The sequence below is a fragment of the Peromyscus maniculatus genome, chromosome 17 (assembly GCF_049852395.1).
Source record: "Peromyscus maniculatus bairdii isolate BWxNUB_F1_BW_parent chromosome 17, HU_Pman_BW_mat_3.1, whole genome shotgun sequence".
NCBI classification, from domain to species: Eukaryota; Metazoa; Chordata; class Mammalia; order Rodentia; family Cricetidae; genus Peromyscus; species Peromyscus maniculatus.
The window spans coordinates 16209345-16230099 of NC_134868.1; the positions used below are offsets into that span (position 1 = coordinate 16209345).

A 20755-nucleotide genomic window follows, 5' to 3' on the forward strand; every position below is an offset into this window, starting at 1 on the left:
TGTGGCAGCTCAGAATCATAAAAACAATGCACTAACTAGACAGGCAGAAGCTATGCTGTCAATCATGACATAGGTCATTTCTGCTGTTGACCCCTGGCTTAAGAATTTACAAGCTGAATCAAATTCAAGGAGAAAGGACCTAGATCTGCACCTCAATGGAAGAATACTAAGCCACGGGTAAAGGACCATATGGAGTGAAAGATATTACTGTGTCTAGTTTTGGAAATTATAATCTCCCTCGTACATTGGTTTAAACCAACTGAATTTCCCTGTGTGAAATGCTTTGTGCTTTATAGAAGAATGGGCAGCAAACCATGGCCCTGTGCCTGTTTTGACAAACAAAATTTTATTGAAATACAGCCATGCCTATTCATTAGCAAAGTTGCATAGCTCCAAAAGAGACCATATGTCCTGAAAAGACAGCATTATTAATTCTCAAGCCTGGGCAGTTTGCTAACTCTGTAGATAGAATATTGATTAAGGATGTGGGCATGGAGACACATGTTTATATATTGCAGTTAGGTGTTATGTTGGCTTAGTAAATTGGTGGTTGTAGATTCTCCTCCAATAACCATGATTTCACTAGCGCTGATTAGACAGCCAGGTTTTCAGTACCAAGCATGGTCTTCCTTTTGTTGACTGTGTCTTAAGTTCAATCAGAGAGCCATTGGTTACCACCAAGGTACGTGTGCCACTGCTGAACCCGTAAGATTATTGTGCCATGCTGGTCATTGCTGTGTTCATGGACATCATGTCTGAGCAGGATTGCTAGTCGTGTCTCTCCTTTGCAAGCTTGTGTGGCACCTTCTAGAACCATGAAGGCTAGGGAGGTGACATGCTAGGAGAGTTAGCTCAGGTCCCTGTTTCTGAAGTTCATGGAGTCTTTAGTAATAGAAACTCACTTTCCACCTCTGGGAGTAAGCAAGGGCAACAGCCATAGACTGTATGTTTTGGGGGTCTCTTAGACAGCCCTGACCAATAACTCAAAAGAGGGCTTCTCATGTCTGGTGCTGGGGTTTTTTTGGTAGGTGGTTCTTATTTCCCTAACATCACCAGCTGATTGGGTGAGATCTAAAACCAGTATGAAGAGTAATATATGCTGCTCAAGGTTCACTGACTTTAAACTTTGATCCCATGCAAAAAAAGGCAAATGGCATCTTCACAGAAGCATCCACATGTGCAAATATCTGGCACCATGATCCAGTCAGGTTAGCACATAACATAAACCATGAAACTATCTCTAACCCTTTCATTTTTTTTCTTGCAGAAAAAAATTGGCAAAAGTGCAGCTTTATGAAACCTAGATCTATGTTTTGATAGCTAAATTGTTTTATAGTATACAATCTGTTAGGTAAGTCCGTGACTATGTATCTATCCACATGACTTGTCATGGTGAAATGCAATATAGCCACTTAATTGTTTTATTATATTTAAGTATAAAATCTAAGGGCATGTATTTCCTGCATTCACATCATGCACCAGTCATGTGTGCCCAGGAAAGGACTGGTAGTGGAGGGGGAGAGAGTGCAACACTGATGTTAAGGTTAACCCTGCTGCAAGCATCAGAATCTAGATTCCACCTGAATCCTGGGTAGCTTTGTATTTCATCATTGACTTCAACGTTCTGAAAATTCCACCTTTATAATTTCAGTTTTTCAGTGCTAGTAATATATTTTTTAATGATTTGACAAAATTATCAAAAGCAAGTACCCATACAAAAAAGATAAGCATTAAATCCTGGTTCAATATAATAATTTTGATTAAACTCTCCCAGAATGAAAAGAAATGTCAGGATACTATCTATAAAAACAGTTTTAGGGAACTAATTTTTTTGTTGTTCTATGCATTTGTAAATCTAGATTTTAAATGTTTATTTTTTTCTTGGTTAGCTGCCTATGACAGAGAATTCTTCAGCTGAGACATTAGAAGAAGTGTAGGAGCCTGAAGAAATGGTTCCATGCTTAAAAACAGTTTCTGCTCTTCCAGAGGACCCAAGTTCAGTTTCCAGCACCCACAGCCAGCAGTCTACAATGACCTGTAACTCCAGTTCCAGGGGATACAACACAATCTTCTGGTCTCCACAGATACTCATGTTCACACACACACATGCACACACACACACACACACACACCCTCATACATGTAGTTTAAAAATAAAATATTTTTTTAAAAAAAGAAAATGTGCAAATGATTTCGAAATTATATTAATAATTCCTCTTTCTGGTGAAATTTACCCTTCTTTTGTTTTATTTTCTCCTCTTTAGGTTTGGATGTGTGGAGGAGAGATGTTTGACGTTCCGTGTTCTAGAGTCGGTCATATCTACAGGAAGTATGTCCCTTACAAAGTTCCATCTGGGACCAGCCTGGCAAGAGTGAGTAACTGGGCACCAGAAGAGTCTGGGCTCACACAGGCTCTGCTTCCTGCAGGCGGGTACTCAACCGTGGTGTCAAGAGTTCCCATTCCTCTACTCCATCCCCACTGCTTAAAGAAGTATTGACTGTGGTGGTTTTGTCATGTGTCACCGCATCTTCACATGCGTTTGTCTTTAATATTAACCATCATCTTCTGCTAATCCTTGTTAGCAGCGTTAAGTGTCAATTGGGTCAGCCGTCAGTCCATGCTACGGACTTGTCTACAGTGTCACCTATTTGTAGACCAAATGGAGGCTTAGGGAGGCGGCTTGCTCATGAACACATGAATGACCAACAGTAGTAGTATAAAGCCGGGCCTGCAGGATGGATGGCCATCTTTCCCCCAGCATGGAGGGTAATAGTGAACATAATTAGTCAAATAAAGTAAGGAGTAAACGAGATGGGGGAAGTAGAGGCTCAGACTCAAGTTTCTCCTCCTTTAGAACTAGAGCTAACGCTAGATATAGCTTCAGACCATTGTCAAATTTCCCTTAATTAAGCAAGTCTAGTTTTGCTTCATTTCTGTTTTGTTTTGTTTAGAATAAAATTTTTCTTGTAGATCCAATGCAAGGACACTTCTACCATCTGCCCTTCAGAAGCTTCCATATGCCTGTTTGGGGAGATACAAAGTCACAAACCTTCTCCGAACAGCCCTGACGATGTCTCTGTCATCCATGTTGCTTTCCTCTTGGATGCATCTGTTGTCTTCACCATGTTACGTGTGTGCTACAGCTTAGATGCCAAGTCTAAAAGTGTGGTGTCTTCCAGATGCGTTGGTGCTGTGATCCCCTAGGGATCTAATTTTGAGTTGCTCTTTTTGAGGTCTTCACTAAAGTGCAATGCACAACCACTCAGGTCTTTTCTACATGATTCATTAAACTCACATAGCAACTTTTTGTAAAGCATAACTATTATTGTTGTTGTTGTTGTTGTTATAAACTATTCCACTAGATTTATTCACAGATCAGTCTCACAAGGGTGGAGCTTTGGGTCTGTTATTTTACATTATACCATTATCTAAAATAGAGCTTGGAGATAACTTATTGAAGAGTTTAATTAATTAGACTCCTCAAGGACAAAACAGAGGTTCAAGTTGTTAATAAAACTTAAGACATTTTAATGAACTTTAATAAAATTATCATCCCTAGTGCATCCCTCCAGGATCTTGTTCTTCCTCCCTTGCTCTGTGAGGCTGTCAACAGCGTTCACATCTTTCTCAACCCACATCCACGGTCCTTTTAGCAGTCGTGAGACATTCTAGAATGAGATTACACTGTACATTCCTTAACAGGAAATTATCATCAGACCACTCCCTGCTTCCTCCGAAACAATAAGATATTAATAATGCATTGCACTAAATATGTGCTTAAAAACACTGTTTGGAGAAAAATAGCAGTTATGAAATCATAAACTGATTAAAGAGCTGCATTTTGGTTAAAGAAATACAGTTTAATTTAGTCAAAGGACTTAATGCATATGAATGAGGAAGAAATACAAATTCACAGGCAGGTTAAAGAGTCAACAAATCCAAGCACACATTACAAATCAGCTGTGTGGATACCATCGCAGTGCAAAAGTCCTGAAGATAATGAATGGTGTCTTCCCATTCATCTACTTCCCTTCTCTCATTCTCCTCGACTTGTGCCTCATTCATTTGTGGGCAGATGGTGCGTGTGGCCAGCTCATAGTGTAAAAGATGAGTGGGGGGAAAGGATGTTGATCCAAAAGGGGGTTGTTTGCAAAAATAAAAAATAAAACAGCTCATATATTTAGGGAAAGAAATGAAGCACTTTTTCAAAAGCTGTCAAATATGGGGAAACTAGGGTTGGCACATAAAACATCCAGGGAAAAAATGAATATTCATTCAAATGAAAGAAGTCCATAACTCTGATTTTAATCTTTTCCACTTAAAATTTGACTTGGAGGCTCATTTTAGTTTTTTTCCTAAACTGCTAGAGCAATCAGAAAGTCATAAATATTGAGGCTCAAATGTCACTCTAAGGAACATTTTATGATCTTTGAAAGTATATTAAAATGAAAAACAATTCTGATATTTTGTGGGAGAAACCTAGCTACTTTGCCACACTCTGCTATTACTAAATCATCGAAAATGATAAGAGACTGTCAAGAGAATTGAAATGCAGAGTCACATCTCATCAGTAGATATTTTAATCTTCCTGGCCTCGTTAGGAAATGAAGACGAAGCTGGAAACGTGACCCCAAAGGCTGGTTTATGTACTTTACAAAGCTCATTTAATCCGGTGAAAATGTGTACTTTTCATTTATGGACTTATGTAACTGATGATTCCAGCTCCCTCCAAATACACAGAGGTGTAAACACATGCACACAGGTGTGTGCACGCACATACACACACACACTCACACACACACACACACACACACACACATACACATACACACACACACACAGGCTGAAGTCCCCTAATCAACACACTAGTGTATATTGTTAGAAACAAATTCAAATAACCTCATTCAGCACTTTCTCTTTAGCACCGTACTCTGATAAGAGGACATGACACAAGCTACCTACCTATCTGTGAAACCAAATGATTCTCCACATGTGCTGGGAACAAGTGTCCAAACATCAGAAGGGGCAGTGCTATTATAGTTCCTTGCAAATAAAAGGCTTAAAAGAAGAACGTTAAGGATACCTCAGTTAGAGTAACGGATTTCTAAAGACAGGGTTTTAAAATTCAGAACTAGTGACCAGCGTCAACTTCTAGCCAAGTTTTCACCCAATCTTCAGTGAACTGAGGAAAAGAAGAATCACAAAGCTGTATTTATTCAATTAGCAGTATAGGTTGTATGCATTAATATAGGGTTCTCTTGTACTTCGGGGTTCAAGGTAGTCAGTTTGTTATTGTTAACGTCCTGATTGAGTAAAAGCAAAACTTAACCTCCCTGTGTCATTTCCTCAAAATGCAAAAATCTGGGACTTGGTAATGCACAACTCAGCTTCCTGTGGGAACCAGAGCGTTTGCCTGGCATTCAAAATCCTGTTTACTTTTCTGAGTCGACTTGGGACCTAATGTCAGCACACTGCACTGGAGCACAGCCTCGACAGTCTTCTGCCGGGAGTAAATGAGAGGTCCCGAGAGAAAGGATGCTCATCTCTACAGTTGTTGAGACTAGAAAGACTCTAGCATTGTGGTGACCATCAATCATCGGCTCCAGAATGGCAGTGTCTGGGGCTCAACAGAGGATAATGAGCAGCAGAGGTTGAATGAAAAATGCTTTGTCCCACTAGATGTGGCCGACTAACAAATGGGTAGAAGGGTCCCAAGTCCACCTTCTCTTTCTGACAAACAGTCTCCTAAAGGAGGAATAATTGCTAGTTCCTTGGGGACTGTGGGAAGGGACTTAGACTCCCGTAATTGCCAGTGTGTTCCCTGGGAAGGTTCCCTAGGAGGGTCCCCCAAAGAGGATAATGCTATAGACTATGAGGTGGGCAGTCCTGGAAGCACACACAACTGCCACCCTTTCTAAGCCTAGAACCAACTATGGGAGAGGGGCAAGTTCACATGTGTGTAAACTCACATGTGCGTGCATGGGTGCAGAGGCGAGAGATCAACCCCCAGTGCTGTTCATCACAGACTGCCTATCTTGTGTCTTGAAACAAGGTCTCTCGTGGGTCCTGGACTGAAACATTAGCCAGCAAGCCCCCAGATCCACCTGTCTCCACATGCCTAGCACTAGGATTACAGGCATGCACCATCATGCCTGGATGTTTAGGTGGGTGCTGGGGATCAAACTCAGGTCCTTGGACTTGCATAGCAGACATTTTCCCAATTGAGCCAAGGCTAAAAACAACCCCTATCCTAAGTCTGTAAAGACGCACCAGTGCGTGCCAGACAGGACTTCATATCCCAATATTTCACCTTTGATGTGCCAGGAATTTATTTTTGATTCTAAAATGCCATCTTGACTTTAATGACAACCATTCAAGAATGTGGGGGATTTTGGATTTTTTTTTTTTTACAAGTTTCAGAATGAAAAGCTAAGGTCAAAGAAGTGAAATCTGGTAGAGGTCGTATTTTCTGGAATGTTCCATAGTTCTGGCGGGGGGGGGGGGGGGTGGCAATGGCAACTCACAGCAAAAGGGAGAGAGGTTTAATGGCAAATGAGTAGACTTGGAATTATGACGCAAGGTCTGTGACCAAAGCATGCCCTTAAACACCCCTGCCTTTACAGAAGACTTGGAATAAAAAGCAGCCATGGCCTTCATGGCAGAGGCACCAGCAAAAGCAGGAAGGAGCGGGCACACGGTTACATCAGGCTGCATTTGAGACCTGTGAGGCTGACCCATGAACGTGCAATGGAGGAAGACCCTGGAGGTCTCTGCACCATGAGGCCCACCCCCCTCTTTCAGACTGTGAGGAGGAACGGATGGTTTTCAGACAGCAAGAACTAGAGGAAAAGTACATAGAGCAAAATGAAAACATCAACCAATATTGAAGGAGAGTGAGAATAAAGAAAGTAACTTTACAGATGCAAGAAACCTGTAAAGACAATTTCTTAAAAGATTTGTATGAATTTGCTATACTGTGCAAAAAAAAAAAAAAAAAAAAAAAAAAAAAAAAAAAAAAAAAAGAGGAAGGTTAGGTTCGATGGACTATGTGTGAAGTTTCCCTCTTGGCCTGTGAGAAAAGATAGTATCAACACAAAAACAGAGGGATGAAAAAGGGGAGAGACAAGGTTGAGGACCGTGTAGGTAAGTGAATTCTGATTTGGGCTCTGGGAGCACTGGGTCTAGAGAGACACATTTTGCCTAGATTCTGCATGTCTGCAAGACTGTGTGCTGTTCCCTTGAATGTTGCCTTTCTAGAAGAAGAAGAACAAGCTGCTGAATGTGTCAGGCATGATTCTAGGCTCTGGGGCTCTAAACAAAGAGCCAGTGAAGTACAAATCTTGGCTTCTCTTGCCTATGGCAGTTGGGTAGAGTTGAGACGGTTCAACTGTATGTCACCAGAATACTGACACTAGACAGAGAGAAAGGTGGAAGGAATCATTAAACTCACAGTAGGATGAGATCTGAATTTAACATAGTCGGATTATTTGGAAACTCTTTTCGTGTATGTTATCACTGAACCTCTGACTTAATAGAAGAAACAATATAAGACATGTATAACGTCTAACATATACATATATACATACATATATATATATATATATATACACACACACACACATATAGTGTTATATACTTGATGTTAATTAGGTTATGGGATTTGAGGGAAGGGTGTTTTGTGTTGGAGAGGACCACTTTGGTTGGTTGGTTGGTTGGTTGGTTGGTTGGTTGGTTGGTTGGTATTAAGACAAGGTCTTGTATAGCCCAGGCTGACCTCAAACTCACTATGCAGCCAAGGATGAACTTGAACTCCTGATCCTCCAGCCTCTACCTCCTGGAGTCTTCGTTTTACAGGCTTGTAGCACTACCCCTAGCCTAGCTAGCAGAATATGTTTAATAGTCTCATAAAACACATAAATACATGTTAGAAACATATTTGACTTTAATGAGTGTTCTTTGTCTGAATAGCAAGATCCTTGATGTTTCCCTACAGTTGTTATACCCCATAGGTATGAAAGGTAATTTTAAGGTCTGAAATAGACAAGCTGCTTGACTTAGTGAGCTATGAAATGTTTTCTTACTATGCTTTTCCAAAGATAACTTTCTCCCAAAACATTCCCCTGGTGATGCCCAAATCTGCTGACTTTAGAGAGTAGCTCTAAAATACCCTTAAAATTCTTAAAAGGCCCTAAAATAGCTGGAGGTAGGGGGAGTCGTACAGAGGAGGAGGAATGGGGTAGAGGAGAACTTCAGGGTAGCAGGCAGACCACCCCAAGTCAATTGCTAGACACTTTTTTGTTGATCTCCGTATCAGCGATTCCTGTCTGAACTAGTTGAAAGGGAAACACATATTATCTCACATCTGCGGCCTTCTCTTGTTTGTGTTGTGAACTGTATCCGTTGATAAAAAGCACTAACAAGCCCAAAATGACAGGCTTGATATCTGAAAATAAAATCGCCCACAAGACTGAAGAGTAGGATGATAAATGAGATATCGCAGCTCCCACAAATTGACCTTTCTCCCTAATGGCTGTGAAGCAGTTTCTTCTCAGAGCAGTGCCATGACAGCCCTAGACGGCTGTGCAGCTCGAGAGTGTTTCTTTCTGTTGCTCTCAACACTGTAGGGACCGGGGGCTTTATTTGAACTATCAGGAAGTTCATGGGCATGGTGGCCCATCACAGCCTTTCTCCCAGAAAGCAGCAAATGATAGATTCTGCCCCCAAGACTCGGCCTGGGTAAATGGTGAGCCCTGCTGTGCAGCAGCTATCCCTCTGAAGATAATGACCGTCTCTAATTCTCCCTTCCAATATAACAGAAAGGGCAATAAGGCTGTCCCGTACCGGTGACAAGGACTAAATATGATTCACACACTGCAATCTTGGGCTTGCTGCTCTTTCCTTTTGGCCACAATATAAAAACAGAATAGTTTCCACTAAAAATAATACCTTCCATTTAGATGGGTTTCCTTCTTTTAAAGAATTTCAAGCATTTTTCAATAAATGATGCTTCAGTTATTTTCCATGATATTCTCCCTTAAAATAAATTATAAATCTATGGGGTAATGATGATTCAGTACATCATGAAGCCATGATGATCCCATTGCATGCTATGAAGATAATAAATGTTACCCCAAGAAGGCTCAAAAATTCCATCAATAAGTCTTTACCAAGTGCCTACTGTGTTCCAGGCAGAAATGCATATGGCACCTAAACCAATAGCATTGTGCTTCTCCAGTGAGTTCGAAGCATTTCTCTGTAAAGTTTGTAAAGTAATGGTGCCTCGATGACTCCATCCCCTACCCCCACCCCGCCACATACACACTGGAGACAAGTATACTATGGTAAGCAGCCCTGGGGGGGCCCTCACCCTCACCCTTTCGCTTCACCCTCTTCTTGAACCCTGGCTACTGGATGCTTGTGTAACACGAAAGGGGAACAGCGCTGACGCGTGGAAATAGGAACCGGGAAAACATGAGTTACTTTCCCACTATTTGACCTGCGACTGCTCCTGATTCTTAACCCAAGGATGTCAGGATTTGGAAGTGTCAGTTCTCTTTGTCTGAATAACAAATGAAATTAAAAGAATACTTTATCCTCTACATTCCTTCCTGTTCTTTCCTCCAGAACCTCCCAGATATCCATCCCCTTGCCCCTTCAAATTGTCGGCCCTTTTTTACTGTTATTGCATGTGTGTGTGTGTGTGTGTGTTTTCCCAAATATATTCTGTTCAGCCTGTCTGATGTTCCATCTGTTTGTTCTCAGGGCTGACCATTTGGCCCTGGAAATCCAGCTGGGGTGCTTTTTCCTGGGGAAGGCCGTCTTTCCCACTCACTGGAGAAGCTTTCCTCAATTGCCTGTGTTTCTTGTGTAGGATTGAGGCCCTGTGGTTTTTCCCCCATCCACTTTGGAGTGTCCACTGGGGTCATCCTTGCTCAGCTCAGGGCTCTCTACAGTTTTTCAAACAATGTGGAGGTAAAGCATAGAATTTTCACACACAGCTAGACCCTAAAAGCAAAGGTAAAATAGCAAAGAGTTGACATGAACAGTCCTCTGCCATTTCATGTCATAAAAACATCTATGAAGTAAATACGTTATTTTAAATTTTCACAATTTCCTACAACCTGTCAAAACTAATCTCCAGTTTAGTTTCTTCCTATTTATTTGAGCCTCATATTTTTCCCACAAAGCTCCTACGAATGCTATGCTCTTCCTAATGTTAAGTCATTTTGTTCATTTGAATTGTTTCAAATATTTCCTGATGCTATCCCAAGTTCAAGTTCAGCTATGACCTGTGCGTCAACTATAAAATACCTCCCGGTATGCAAAACAAAACAGGAAATTGATTCGAGCAGTCTTTTAAAGCTATGGGGACAATGTTCAGCATCTTGGGGCCTAATACTAATGGTCAGCATTTTATTTTAGCTTCGTGTATACGCACTGGGGTATTTTCTTGAATCAAGATAATATTTAAATTGTAGCTGTGTAGACTTATGTAATCACTGGCTAACACAGATAATGATTACTTTTACTCTGTCATTCCTAATGGAATCGAAAGCATGCTTCCATTCTACTTCTATTGTTTCCCAGTCTGTGTTGGTTCCTCTTGCTCCAACCAGAGCATTTTGGCACTCTGTGTTGTTATTTAGCATTTAGATAGCTTGCTTTCTTGAAAGCACTTAAAAAGCAAACGACATGGTGAGCTGACTGGTAGGCTAGAGGGAGTTATAATTGTGGTTTTAATCATTATCCCCACTAGAAGTGAACATTTTCCTGCATTCTCAACCCTACTGGAGATCTGGAAAGAAGAAAGTCTGCTCAGACAAAATAGGTCCCTGCTGCTACAAAATTAAGCCACTGAAATTTAAGCAAATAAAGTATTTCGGCACATCACAGTCTCAACAGACAGATATGCAGCCCTCACGATTGGAAATGGCTGCTTCACAGCTCTGGCTTTCAGGACCCCAATCCTTCATAAAGCCACAGGAGTGCGTGGAGGGGAGGGACTCTGTGTGTGGAATTAGCCTCTTCTCTTGAGGTGTGTGAATGCACAATGCCACCACGCTCGAGGCGTCCGCTCCTTCATCTCTGTCCCCTTCACCTTGTTTCCAATAGTTTATTAGTTCGTGGCAAGAATTCCATTTCCAACTTCAGTGTGTCTCCTTTGAAGTGCCCAGGGAGGTAGAGCAGACAGTTTGCTCTGCTCTGGGTGATCTGTAAACTGAGAAACGGCCAAACACTGGAGAGTAGCTTTGTAGAATCCAGGTGATTTACATGGGCTAATTCTGAAAAGTATTTTCAGAAACAAAACTTTACAGGCCACCTGAACATCGGACAAATACATTATTTGAGCTAAGAAAGCTGCAAAGAGCAACTAGGAACATAGTGATTTTTTTTCTGCCTGTGTTGAAAGTACCGGCAATCAAAGGGAGCCCACTAATAACCAGGAAATGAATGTAGCACATATTAGGATGGCCTCCATTTGCCTTGTTTGCTTCAGGTGGCCTTGTGACATTCTCTCTCTCTCTCTCTCTCTCTCTCTCTCTCTCTCTCTCTCTCTCTCTCTCTGTGTGTGTGTGTGTGTGTGTGTGTGTGTGTGTGTGTGTGTGTACACCAGTAATAACCACAGACAAAGAGGCTATCAGCTTCAGAATGAGAGGACGTGGGAGAGACCGGAAAAAGAGAGTTTGGGAGGATCTGTAGAAGGAAAGGAAGGAGGGAAGTGATGTAATTCTATGTCAACTGTATATATGGGACACTATAGGCCGAGTAATAAGGTGGCCAAGGAAATGGCGAAAACGACAGCAGCATCTTGTTAATCGGGCAAGGGAGATGGCTCAGCACACCCGAGTTCGAATCCCTGTCGCCACATGGCCAATAGCGAGACAACTCCTGCAGTTGTCTTATGCCACAGGGTCACCCAAGGACACACAGACAGAAACACACACACAGTAAATGAACAAATAAAATATAATTAAAAATGCTCATTTTGTGAGTCTGCTATATACACACAGTAAATAAATGAAATATAATTTAAAAGGTTGGTTTTGTAAATCTACTACATACACACAGTAAATAAATAAAATAAAATTTAAAATGTTGACTTTGTGAATCTACTACATACACATAGTAAATAAAATATAATTTAAAATGTTGATTTTGTGAATCTACTACATACACACAATAAATAAACAAATGAAATATAATTAAAAATGTTGATTTTGTGAATCTACTACATACACACAGTAAATAAATAAAATATAATTTAAAATGCTGATTTTGTAGATCATATATCTGATAAAGTGTTAATATAAAGTTTGAGTAGCTACTGCAATTTAGCAATAATAACAAAATCCTGACTAATCTGTGTAAGAGTTCATTTCTGAAAGACAAAAGACAGTAGAGAGTTCCAAAGTGGGTCCTTATATAGGTCCTTATATATAGCCAATTGATTTCCAACAAGATATAAAGGGAAACCTGTGGAGAAAGTAGAATTTTTTCAACAATCTTAAAACAATTGAATATACATACCTAAAAAAATAAAGAACAATCCATATCTTGTAGTATATGCAAAAATCAACTCAAAATGAGCCACAGATATATGTAAAAGACAAAGTTATAATATTTTTAGAGAAAAAAGAGAAGAAAAATGTGTATGTAATCAAAAATTTCTTAGACATACCACAGAAACTATCCCTAGGAAAACAACTGATAAATTGAGCTTCATTGAAATTGACACCTCCTAATCTGACGGCACTGAGAATAAAAATCCAGAAGAAGGAGTGTTGGGAAAGGCCTGAAAATCATGTCTGACAAGGAACTTGAATGCACAATATGTAAAGAGTTCCCGAAATCCAATAATTTAAGGGAAAATGTGGGTCAGGCATACTCTATGGTACTGAACATTCTTAGGGTACGTGAGGGTTCAGACTCCCACACTTAAATGAATACATAAATACGTCTTAGTGAGCAAAAAAATGAAAAAGATACTTTGCCAACAAAGATATTTGGAGACAAAAATAGGGATACTTAAGGGTGTGTAGTGCCATTAGTGACTAGAGAAATAGAGTGAGAGATTGATGTCGTGATGAGCACTGTTAACAAGACTGAGAACATGGCAGGGATTGTGTGAAAAAATCTTAGACCCATTGCTTGCCATTTTAACAAAAAAAAAAAAAAAAAAAAAAAAAAAAAAAAAAAAAAAAAACTGAGAGGAAAGAATTGGAGAGGGAAGAGAGCTTTATTTACAGACTTAGCCAGAATTTGGGGGGGAAAAATTCCAGCTTCTGAACTGGAGTATGTAGATTTGTCTGTGAGACAAGTTTTCAGAACTATGAGATGCTCTGTCTTTTCCCAGGGGACAGCCCTGCTCCGGCCCCAGGCTTTAGATTGTTCTCATGCTCAGTCTGGTATTTCCAGAAGAATTTTTTTTTCGTTGTCAAGTATGTGTGTATGGTATCCATGTGTGTGTTCATGTGTTGTATGTGTGTGGGTAGGCACAAGTGTGGGGGGAAGGGGGTGCGCACATGCTCGTGGAGGCCTGAGGTTGGTGTTGAGAATCTTCCCCCGTGGTTCTTCCACATTATGAATCCAGAGGATCTCACTCAATCCCAGAACTCACCAGTAGGACAAATCTCCCTAACCAACTTGCTCCTCCACTTCCAACTTCCCAGGCTGGAGTTACAGGAAGCCCTACGCCCCGCTGGCATTAACACGGGTTCTAGGGATCCAGACCCTGGTCCTCATATTGGCATGGCGAGTGTGTTAGCCTCTGAGCCTTCTCCCCATCCTTTCCTGGAAATTTTTAACATGTCTCTAGAGCCCGTATTACTGTCACAACTCCGCCCTTCCTTGTCAGTTCCTCTGTTTTGATGGATGTAGGGTCTTAATGGGTTGGTGTGGATATTTCTAAAGAATGCCAATGCCTGAAAGAATACCATGAACATAATCTATAAAGGAGCCCAAATCAGGACATTTAGTTTGTGTCCAATAAGCACTTTCTGGGTACTACTTGGCTTTGGTTATTTTTGGAAGGGCTCGCTGAAGTGACTCATGGGGGGGCGGGGCATCATGCATGCATGTGCATGCGCACATGTGTACAAGTTAGTTAAGGTGTCCCTTTGTACTCCAGAGTGTCCTTGAACCCTGATTCTCTGGTCTCCGGTGCCATCACATCCATCATGTCACCACTGTGATTCTGGAGACTGCCTTCTGTCTTTGTACAATTTTCTCTGAAGACACGACTGATTGACCAACGGGTAGCTTAAGCCTAAACGCCCCTCATTGCTGGGGTGAAATGCCAAGGAGACAGGAGGAAACGTTTGGACACATTGGGTGTGTTCACTACCTTATTAATGATGACAGTTTCACTCATAAATCAGCATTTGATAGTGTGCCAAGTTGTACATTTTAAATAAGGGGTTTCAATAAATAAGAATAACTTGGCGACAGTTATTCTTCAGTGAATCTGTTTGTCAAGTTCAACTTACTAGAATTTTGTAATTAAGGGTCATAATTAAATCATTCATTGAGTTGTTTTTGACTGTTTTGTGTAGAAAAAGTGCACTAAAGTTTTCATAAACACCACAATAAGTATCTAAATATCCAGACAAAAATATAATAGACACAAACAAGCCAAAAAAAAAAAAAAAAGGGTTACCCTAGTCAAGATGAGCAAGGCAGGTGACCACCTGAAAACAGCTTGCCTTGGTGAAGGAAGCAGAAATCACCTGCCAGGGAAGCCTCTTATGTGGGACTGGATTAACTTCCTCCCCCTACGCTGACTGACGGCTTCCCACTGACTTCAAAGAAGTTTTCAGATTAGAGAAAAGCAAAGCAGGGTGAATAATTGTGAGGCTGGGGATGACTTACAAAGAATCTCTTTTAAGAGCTGTACTCCTGATGACATTATCATATTATCAATGCTAAGAAGGATTTGAGGTGGGACTCCTGAGTCACTAAAACCCTCCTGAGTATCAAAGCAGAGACAAAGAAATGCCTTCAAATCAAAGCAGGACTCGTGAATGCATAGGGTAGGAGTGTGATTCCCTGTTGTAGGAAAGACCGTGAACAAATAATAGCTTTCTCCCCAGAACTAGTGATAGCCAGCAAAACCGGCCTCATTCAGAAATAGTTCCTCATATGCATATATATGAAGAAGGAGAAATCTATTACTCAACCTGCTGTAATAAAATAGCTTAATATTGACACAAGTACAGCCTGTGGATTGGGGTCACACTACTGTGCATGTAATAATCGCACCATGCACAAAGAAATAGAGGCATGCTACTAAGGTGAGATTTGCCCAAATAAAACAAATGCATGGGAGAGCTGTGGCCACTGACTCCCAAATAATATACTTCGAAACAGAACAAGAGCTGTATTTGTAGAATAATTCAACAGTAGAGTTGCCGGCACAAATAATCATAATAGTAATAATTAGCAGATAGATGTATGCAGTTCTGTGAGCCAGCAGGACAAACAGAATTCATTGTTTTCACATGCTGTATAACAAAGAACAGTCAGAGCTGGAAATTGTTCTGATGAACTGGGATAGAAATGTGATTTAATGTTCTGGGCAAAATATCAATTCCAAGACCTGAGAAGCATTAGAATTAAGAAAAGAAAGACTTAGTGTTGGGTAGCTCAAAGAAAACAGCATCTAAATCCTAAGCACCTCTAGATAGAGCTGAATATGTTATACGCATTAATAAATATTTGGGCAACACAGAGATTAATACAGTTTGGACTGAGTAAGAGGGCATGCTGTGCCATATGAGGAATCACAGAAGGGTGCTGGAAAAATGGCGCATCTACCAGTACATGAAAGGTGTAGGGAATAATAGTTTTGATTTCATTTTCTCATTCACAAACAGGAAACTGCAGCTTTTTAACTGTTGATTTTTTTTACCTTTTTTTGTGGCGGGGGGAGGTTCGAGACAAGGTTTCTCTGTATAGCTTTGCACCTTTCCTGGAACTCCCTCTGTAGACCAGGCTGGCCTCGAACTCACAGAGATCCACCTGGCTCTGCCTTCCGAGTGCTGCGATTAAAGGCGTGTGCCACCACCTCCCAGCTGAAACGGCAGCTTTTTAAAACTTTTAAAATCCTTCATTTGCTCTCTCTCTCTCTCTCTCTCTCTCTCTCTCTCTCTCTCTCTCTCTCTCTCTCTCTCTGTGTGTGTGTGTGTGTGTGTGTGTGTGTGTGTGTGTGTGCGCGCCTCTCTCATATCCAGTACCTGTTAAATTACTCCTGTGCTGGGTATTCCCCTAGCACATGAAGGCCTCCTGAGTTCAAAATGAGCGGGACTGCGCCATCTCCCCAGTCTACCTGACGGAACAGAACTTGGCATAGACGGGAGGCTTCACCCACCATTTTCAGACCCTGACTGGTTCCTCCCAACACAGGCCATCCCGGCAGTGCTGAGTCTTCGCCTTTAGCTACCACTAATGCCTGTTGTTTCCCTAAGCTCTGCAACTGATTCCCTGCTCCTTCGCAGCCAGAGGCAGCAGGAGTGCCCCTGTTAAAATCAGCAAGGCAGGGGAGTGCGTGCCTTATTATATCCGCTGTGTATTACACCAGACTCCTCAGCAGAGAGCGGCTTCCCACGACTCTGAAATAATTTCCACAGAAGCATAACACTCACTATGGGTTTGGCAATAGCGTCAAGATTATGAGATTCTGTACATACAGCGGATGAATTAAAAAGCATCGTGGAGTGAGTACATACTATAATCAGATTATGTATATCACCAAGTAGGGTTGCCAGCCTTAGCAAATTAAAATACAAGATGCTCAGTGGCATTTGATTTTCAGATAAACAGCAAATAGCTTTCAGTAGAAGCATGTCCCACATAATATTAATAAGGCAAATGCTAATTATACTTACAATTTTAAGCTGTTTGTTGTTTATTTGAAAGTAACATTTAACTATACACCATGTATTTTATCTGGCAATGCTAACTGGAAGAAATAAGAAAAGAGTTTTAAGGAAGGATAGCAGAGAAACGGGAGAGATGCTGAGGCTGAGGAGTGAGAGCTGATATGAAGATGGGAGTTGCAGCTCTATCACCTTGAAAAGGCTATGAATAGCGTGATTCGTGTAGGCAGAGGGTTTCATACTGAAGAGTAAAATGAAGGAAGAGTGTTAAGGACGTGCTGTGCAGCGTCTTAAACAATGGACACCATTTAGAGGGCAACGTCTGAGGTACAGGCAAAACACCTGGAAGGAAGCCGTTTTTATGAAAATGATGAGGAGGGGCAGATTGGGAAAGCTGACTCAATATTCATGGAAGGGAGATAGAAATTATGATATTTCCCTACAAAGCAGACCGAAGGGAGTTTTGAGAAGGAGGGCACACCATGGTACAGAGCTGACAGCCGGAAGGACTGAGTTCTGAGCAGAGAAGATTTCCTTGCAGAAAGCCATGGATCTGTAAAGAATCTAGGGGACCAACTACCATATTTTACATCACCCTTTATGTTGTTTGATCAACTGTGCTCTGAAAGTTGTGTGAAAACCTTCATAAACATTCACACCCAGGCGAACAATGGAGTGCTTCAAAGATAAGAGAAATTAGCTGGGCGGGGGTGACACACGCCTTTAATCCCAGCATTTAGGAGGCAGAGGCAAAAAAATCTCTGAGTTAGAGGCCAGGCTGGTCTACAGAGGGAGTTCCAGGAGAGCTGGGGCTTTACAGAGAAACTTTGTCTTGAAAAAAACAAAAAACAAAAAAAAAAACCTGGGTAGCATTAGGCAGAGGCTAATGGATCTCTGTGAGTTTGAGGCCAGCCTGATCTACAAAGTGAGTTCCAGAGCAGTCAGAGCTATCACACAAACAAACCCTGTCTCAAAAAAAGAAGCGGGGGGGGGGGGGGGGGGGGGCAGCGTGCGAGCAAGGAAGAAAGAGAGAAAGAAAGAAAATGTTTAAAAAGACAAGAGAAATTGCCTGTGAGCCCACTCAAGTGCTCATAGAGGTTAGTGAGCAAGAAAAGAGCAAGAGATCAGCAAGGGAAAAAAGATCACCAAATAGATAACTGAAGGTTGTACATATGAGCACCTACCCCCAGGAATCCACAGGATCACCCTAACATGTAATTTAGGAGTGGAGCACTTTTATTTAAGACTCAGAACTTAACAAGAACTCAGGGAATACCTGTCTCTGTGTACGTAAGACCAGGTCTAAGTTCTGAGAGTTCTGGAGAAGACTGGTGGCATGTCCTGATCTCCTGATCTGGGTTTCTCTTTTCTTCTCGATAACGATGCTTTGGACACATAAGCACCATCATCAGCATCACTCGATCTCAGAGACAGATGGGGAAGTTCTGGCAAGAGCTCTCCTGGCAAGAGACGTTATTGGAATGTCTCACTTTCATGGTGTTGCACATTTACATAGCTAGGAATGCCTAAGTGAGAAATCTGCCTTTGCACCTTCCCATTACTGCCACACATTTGAATGTGTGTGTTTGTGCTCCTGTATAAACATGCCAATGCGCTCTAATGCATGTGAGTACAACTACTTCCTGGAAGAGTGGAATTTGTGCTACAATCTATAAAAAAAAAAAAGGCCATGGAAATTCTCTGCAACTGCTTGTGACATTTTTCAGCTGTTGTTCCAACATTTTCCCAAAAGCTAAGTACTGAATTATGATTACAGTCACAAATTAACACAGTGTGCTGTTATTTCTAGAATAATAGCCTTGGAGTAATTTTTATTTGTCCAATCAATTGAAAGACTTGGGAATAATGACTGTTCCTTGGCCATAACAATTAATGCTTTAGAAGGTTTCCCCCTCATAAGAAAACCTATTCCAAGTTCAAGCCTGTAAGGATTCTGTATATTCACAGCTGGGGTCTGGTCTGGCGCCTTATTATGTCACCAGTGGGGGACTGCGTCCCAGCCTAAAAGCCAGATGTGTACCCTCACTCTCTCTCTCTGCATCTCTCTCTCTCTCTGCATCTCTCTCTCTCTCTCTCTCTCTCTCTCTCTCTCTCTCTCTCTCTCTCTCTCCATCTCTCTCTATTCTCTTCTCTCTTCTCTCTCTCTCTCCCTCTCCCTCTCCCTCTCCCTCTCCCTCTCTCTCTCCCTCTCCCTCTCCCTCTCCCTCTCCCTCTCCCTCTCCCTCTCCCTCTCTGCACCCCTCTCTTTTTGTTCCCTCTCTTCCAGGCCTGGCTTCTCCATCCTATCCCCTTTTCTCTCTAATAAAGACCATTCTAACTCTGCTAACCATGGCTCGTGACTCTTCTGCCGACCAAACCAGCACCGTATACCCTTTCAAAGCCCACCTCACTTTCTCTTCTATCAGAGTCAGGGTATCTGGTCCTATTTGGGGGTTCTTGATCCTTTAGGAGTTGAGTTTTGTGCAAGGTGATAAATTTGCATTCTTCTACATGCAGTCTTCCAGCTTGCATTTATTGAAGAGGCTGTCTTCTTTTGGCTTCTTTTTTTTTTTAAAGTCTTCAATTTAATTCCATTGGTCAACGTCTCTATTTTTAATATCAATACCATGTTATTTGCATTATTATAATTGTGTAACACAACTTAAAAATCTCAGGTGGTGATACCTATAACAGTTCTTTTGTTATTCAGGATTGTATTAGCTATGCTGGTTCTGGGGTGGGGTTTTGTTGTTGCTGTTGTTGATATTGTTTTATTGTTGCTGTTGCTGCCGCTGCTGGTGGTGATGGTGGTAATATCTGTGTGTGTGTGTGTGTGTGTGTGTGTGTGTGTGTGTGTGTGTGTGTGGTTTCCGTATGAAGTTGAATATTGTTTTTTTCTATTTCTGTAAAGAACGGTGTTGGAATTTTGGTGGGGATTGCATTGAACCTGTAGATTGCTTTTGGTAGGATGGCCATTTTCACTATATTTAATCCTACCTATCCATAAGCATGGGAGATAGCTCCATCTTCTAATGCCTTCTTCAATTTCTTTCTTGAATATCTTCAAGTTTTTATTATAAGTCTCTCACTTGGGTAGAGTTATCCCAAGATATGTATTTTGAGGTTATTCTGAAGATAGTATCTCTTAATTCTTTCTCAGTGTTTGTCATTTGTATATAGGAAGGCTACTGTTTTTCGTGTGTTGATTTTGTATCCTGCTACTTTGTTTAAGGTGCTTATCAGCTGTGGAAGTTCTCTGGTGGAATTTGTAGAGACTTTTATTTATAAAAGTATAATCATCCCCAAATAAAGAGAATTTGACTTCTTCCTTTCTGACTTGTATTCCTTTGATCTCCTTTAGTTGTCTCATTGCTCCTGCTAGAACATCAAGTACCATATTGAGTAGACATGGAGAGAGTGGACAGCCTTGCCTTCTTCCTAATTTTAGTGGAATTGCTTTGAGTTTCTCTCCATTTAACTTGATATTGGCTATGGCCTTGCTGTGCATTGCCTTTATTATGTTTAGGTATGTCTCTTGTATCCCTGATCACTCAAGACTTTTATCATGAAGGGGTGTTAGATTTTGTCAGAGGCCTGTTCTGCATCTGAGATGATCATGTGGTTTTGTCTTTCTGACTATTTATGTGGTGGATTAGATTTATCTATTTGGGGTGAAGCCAACTTGATCATTGTGGACAATGTTTCTGATGCACTTGTAGATTCAGTTTATAAGTACTTTACTGAGAATTTTTGCATCTATGTTCATAAGGGTGTTGGTATATAATTTCCTTTTTCTCTTGAGTCACTGTGTGATTTTAATATTAGGGTAGTAGTGGCCTCATAAGAAGAATTAAAAAATGCCCTTCAGTTTCTGTTTTGA

At 41.1% G+C, this 20755-nt stretch overlaps 1 protein-coding gene across 1 annotated transcript in view; it reads left to right on the forward strand.

Annotated features, from left to right (window-relative positions):
* The window catches only part of Galntl6 (polypeptide N-acetylgalactosaminyltransferase like 6), a 1076513-nt gene that overhangs the window by 992885 nt on the left and 62873 nt on the right, over positions 1-20755 (forward strand). Inside the window, exon 8 of the mRNA XM_076553306.1 lies at positions 2265-2372. Within this exon, the coding sequence (XP_076409421.1) occupies positions 2265-2372 (108 nt within the window). The remainder of the gene's footprint in view (positions 1-2264; positions 2373-20755) is intronic.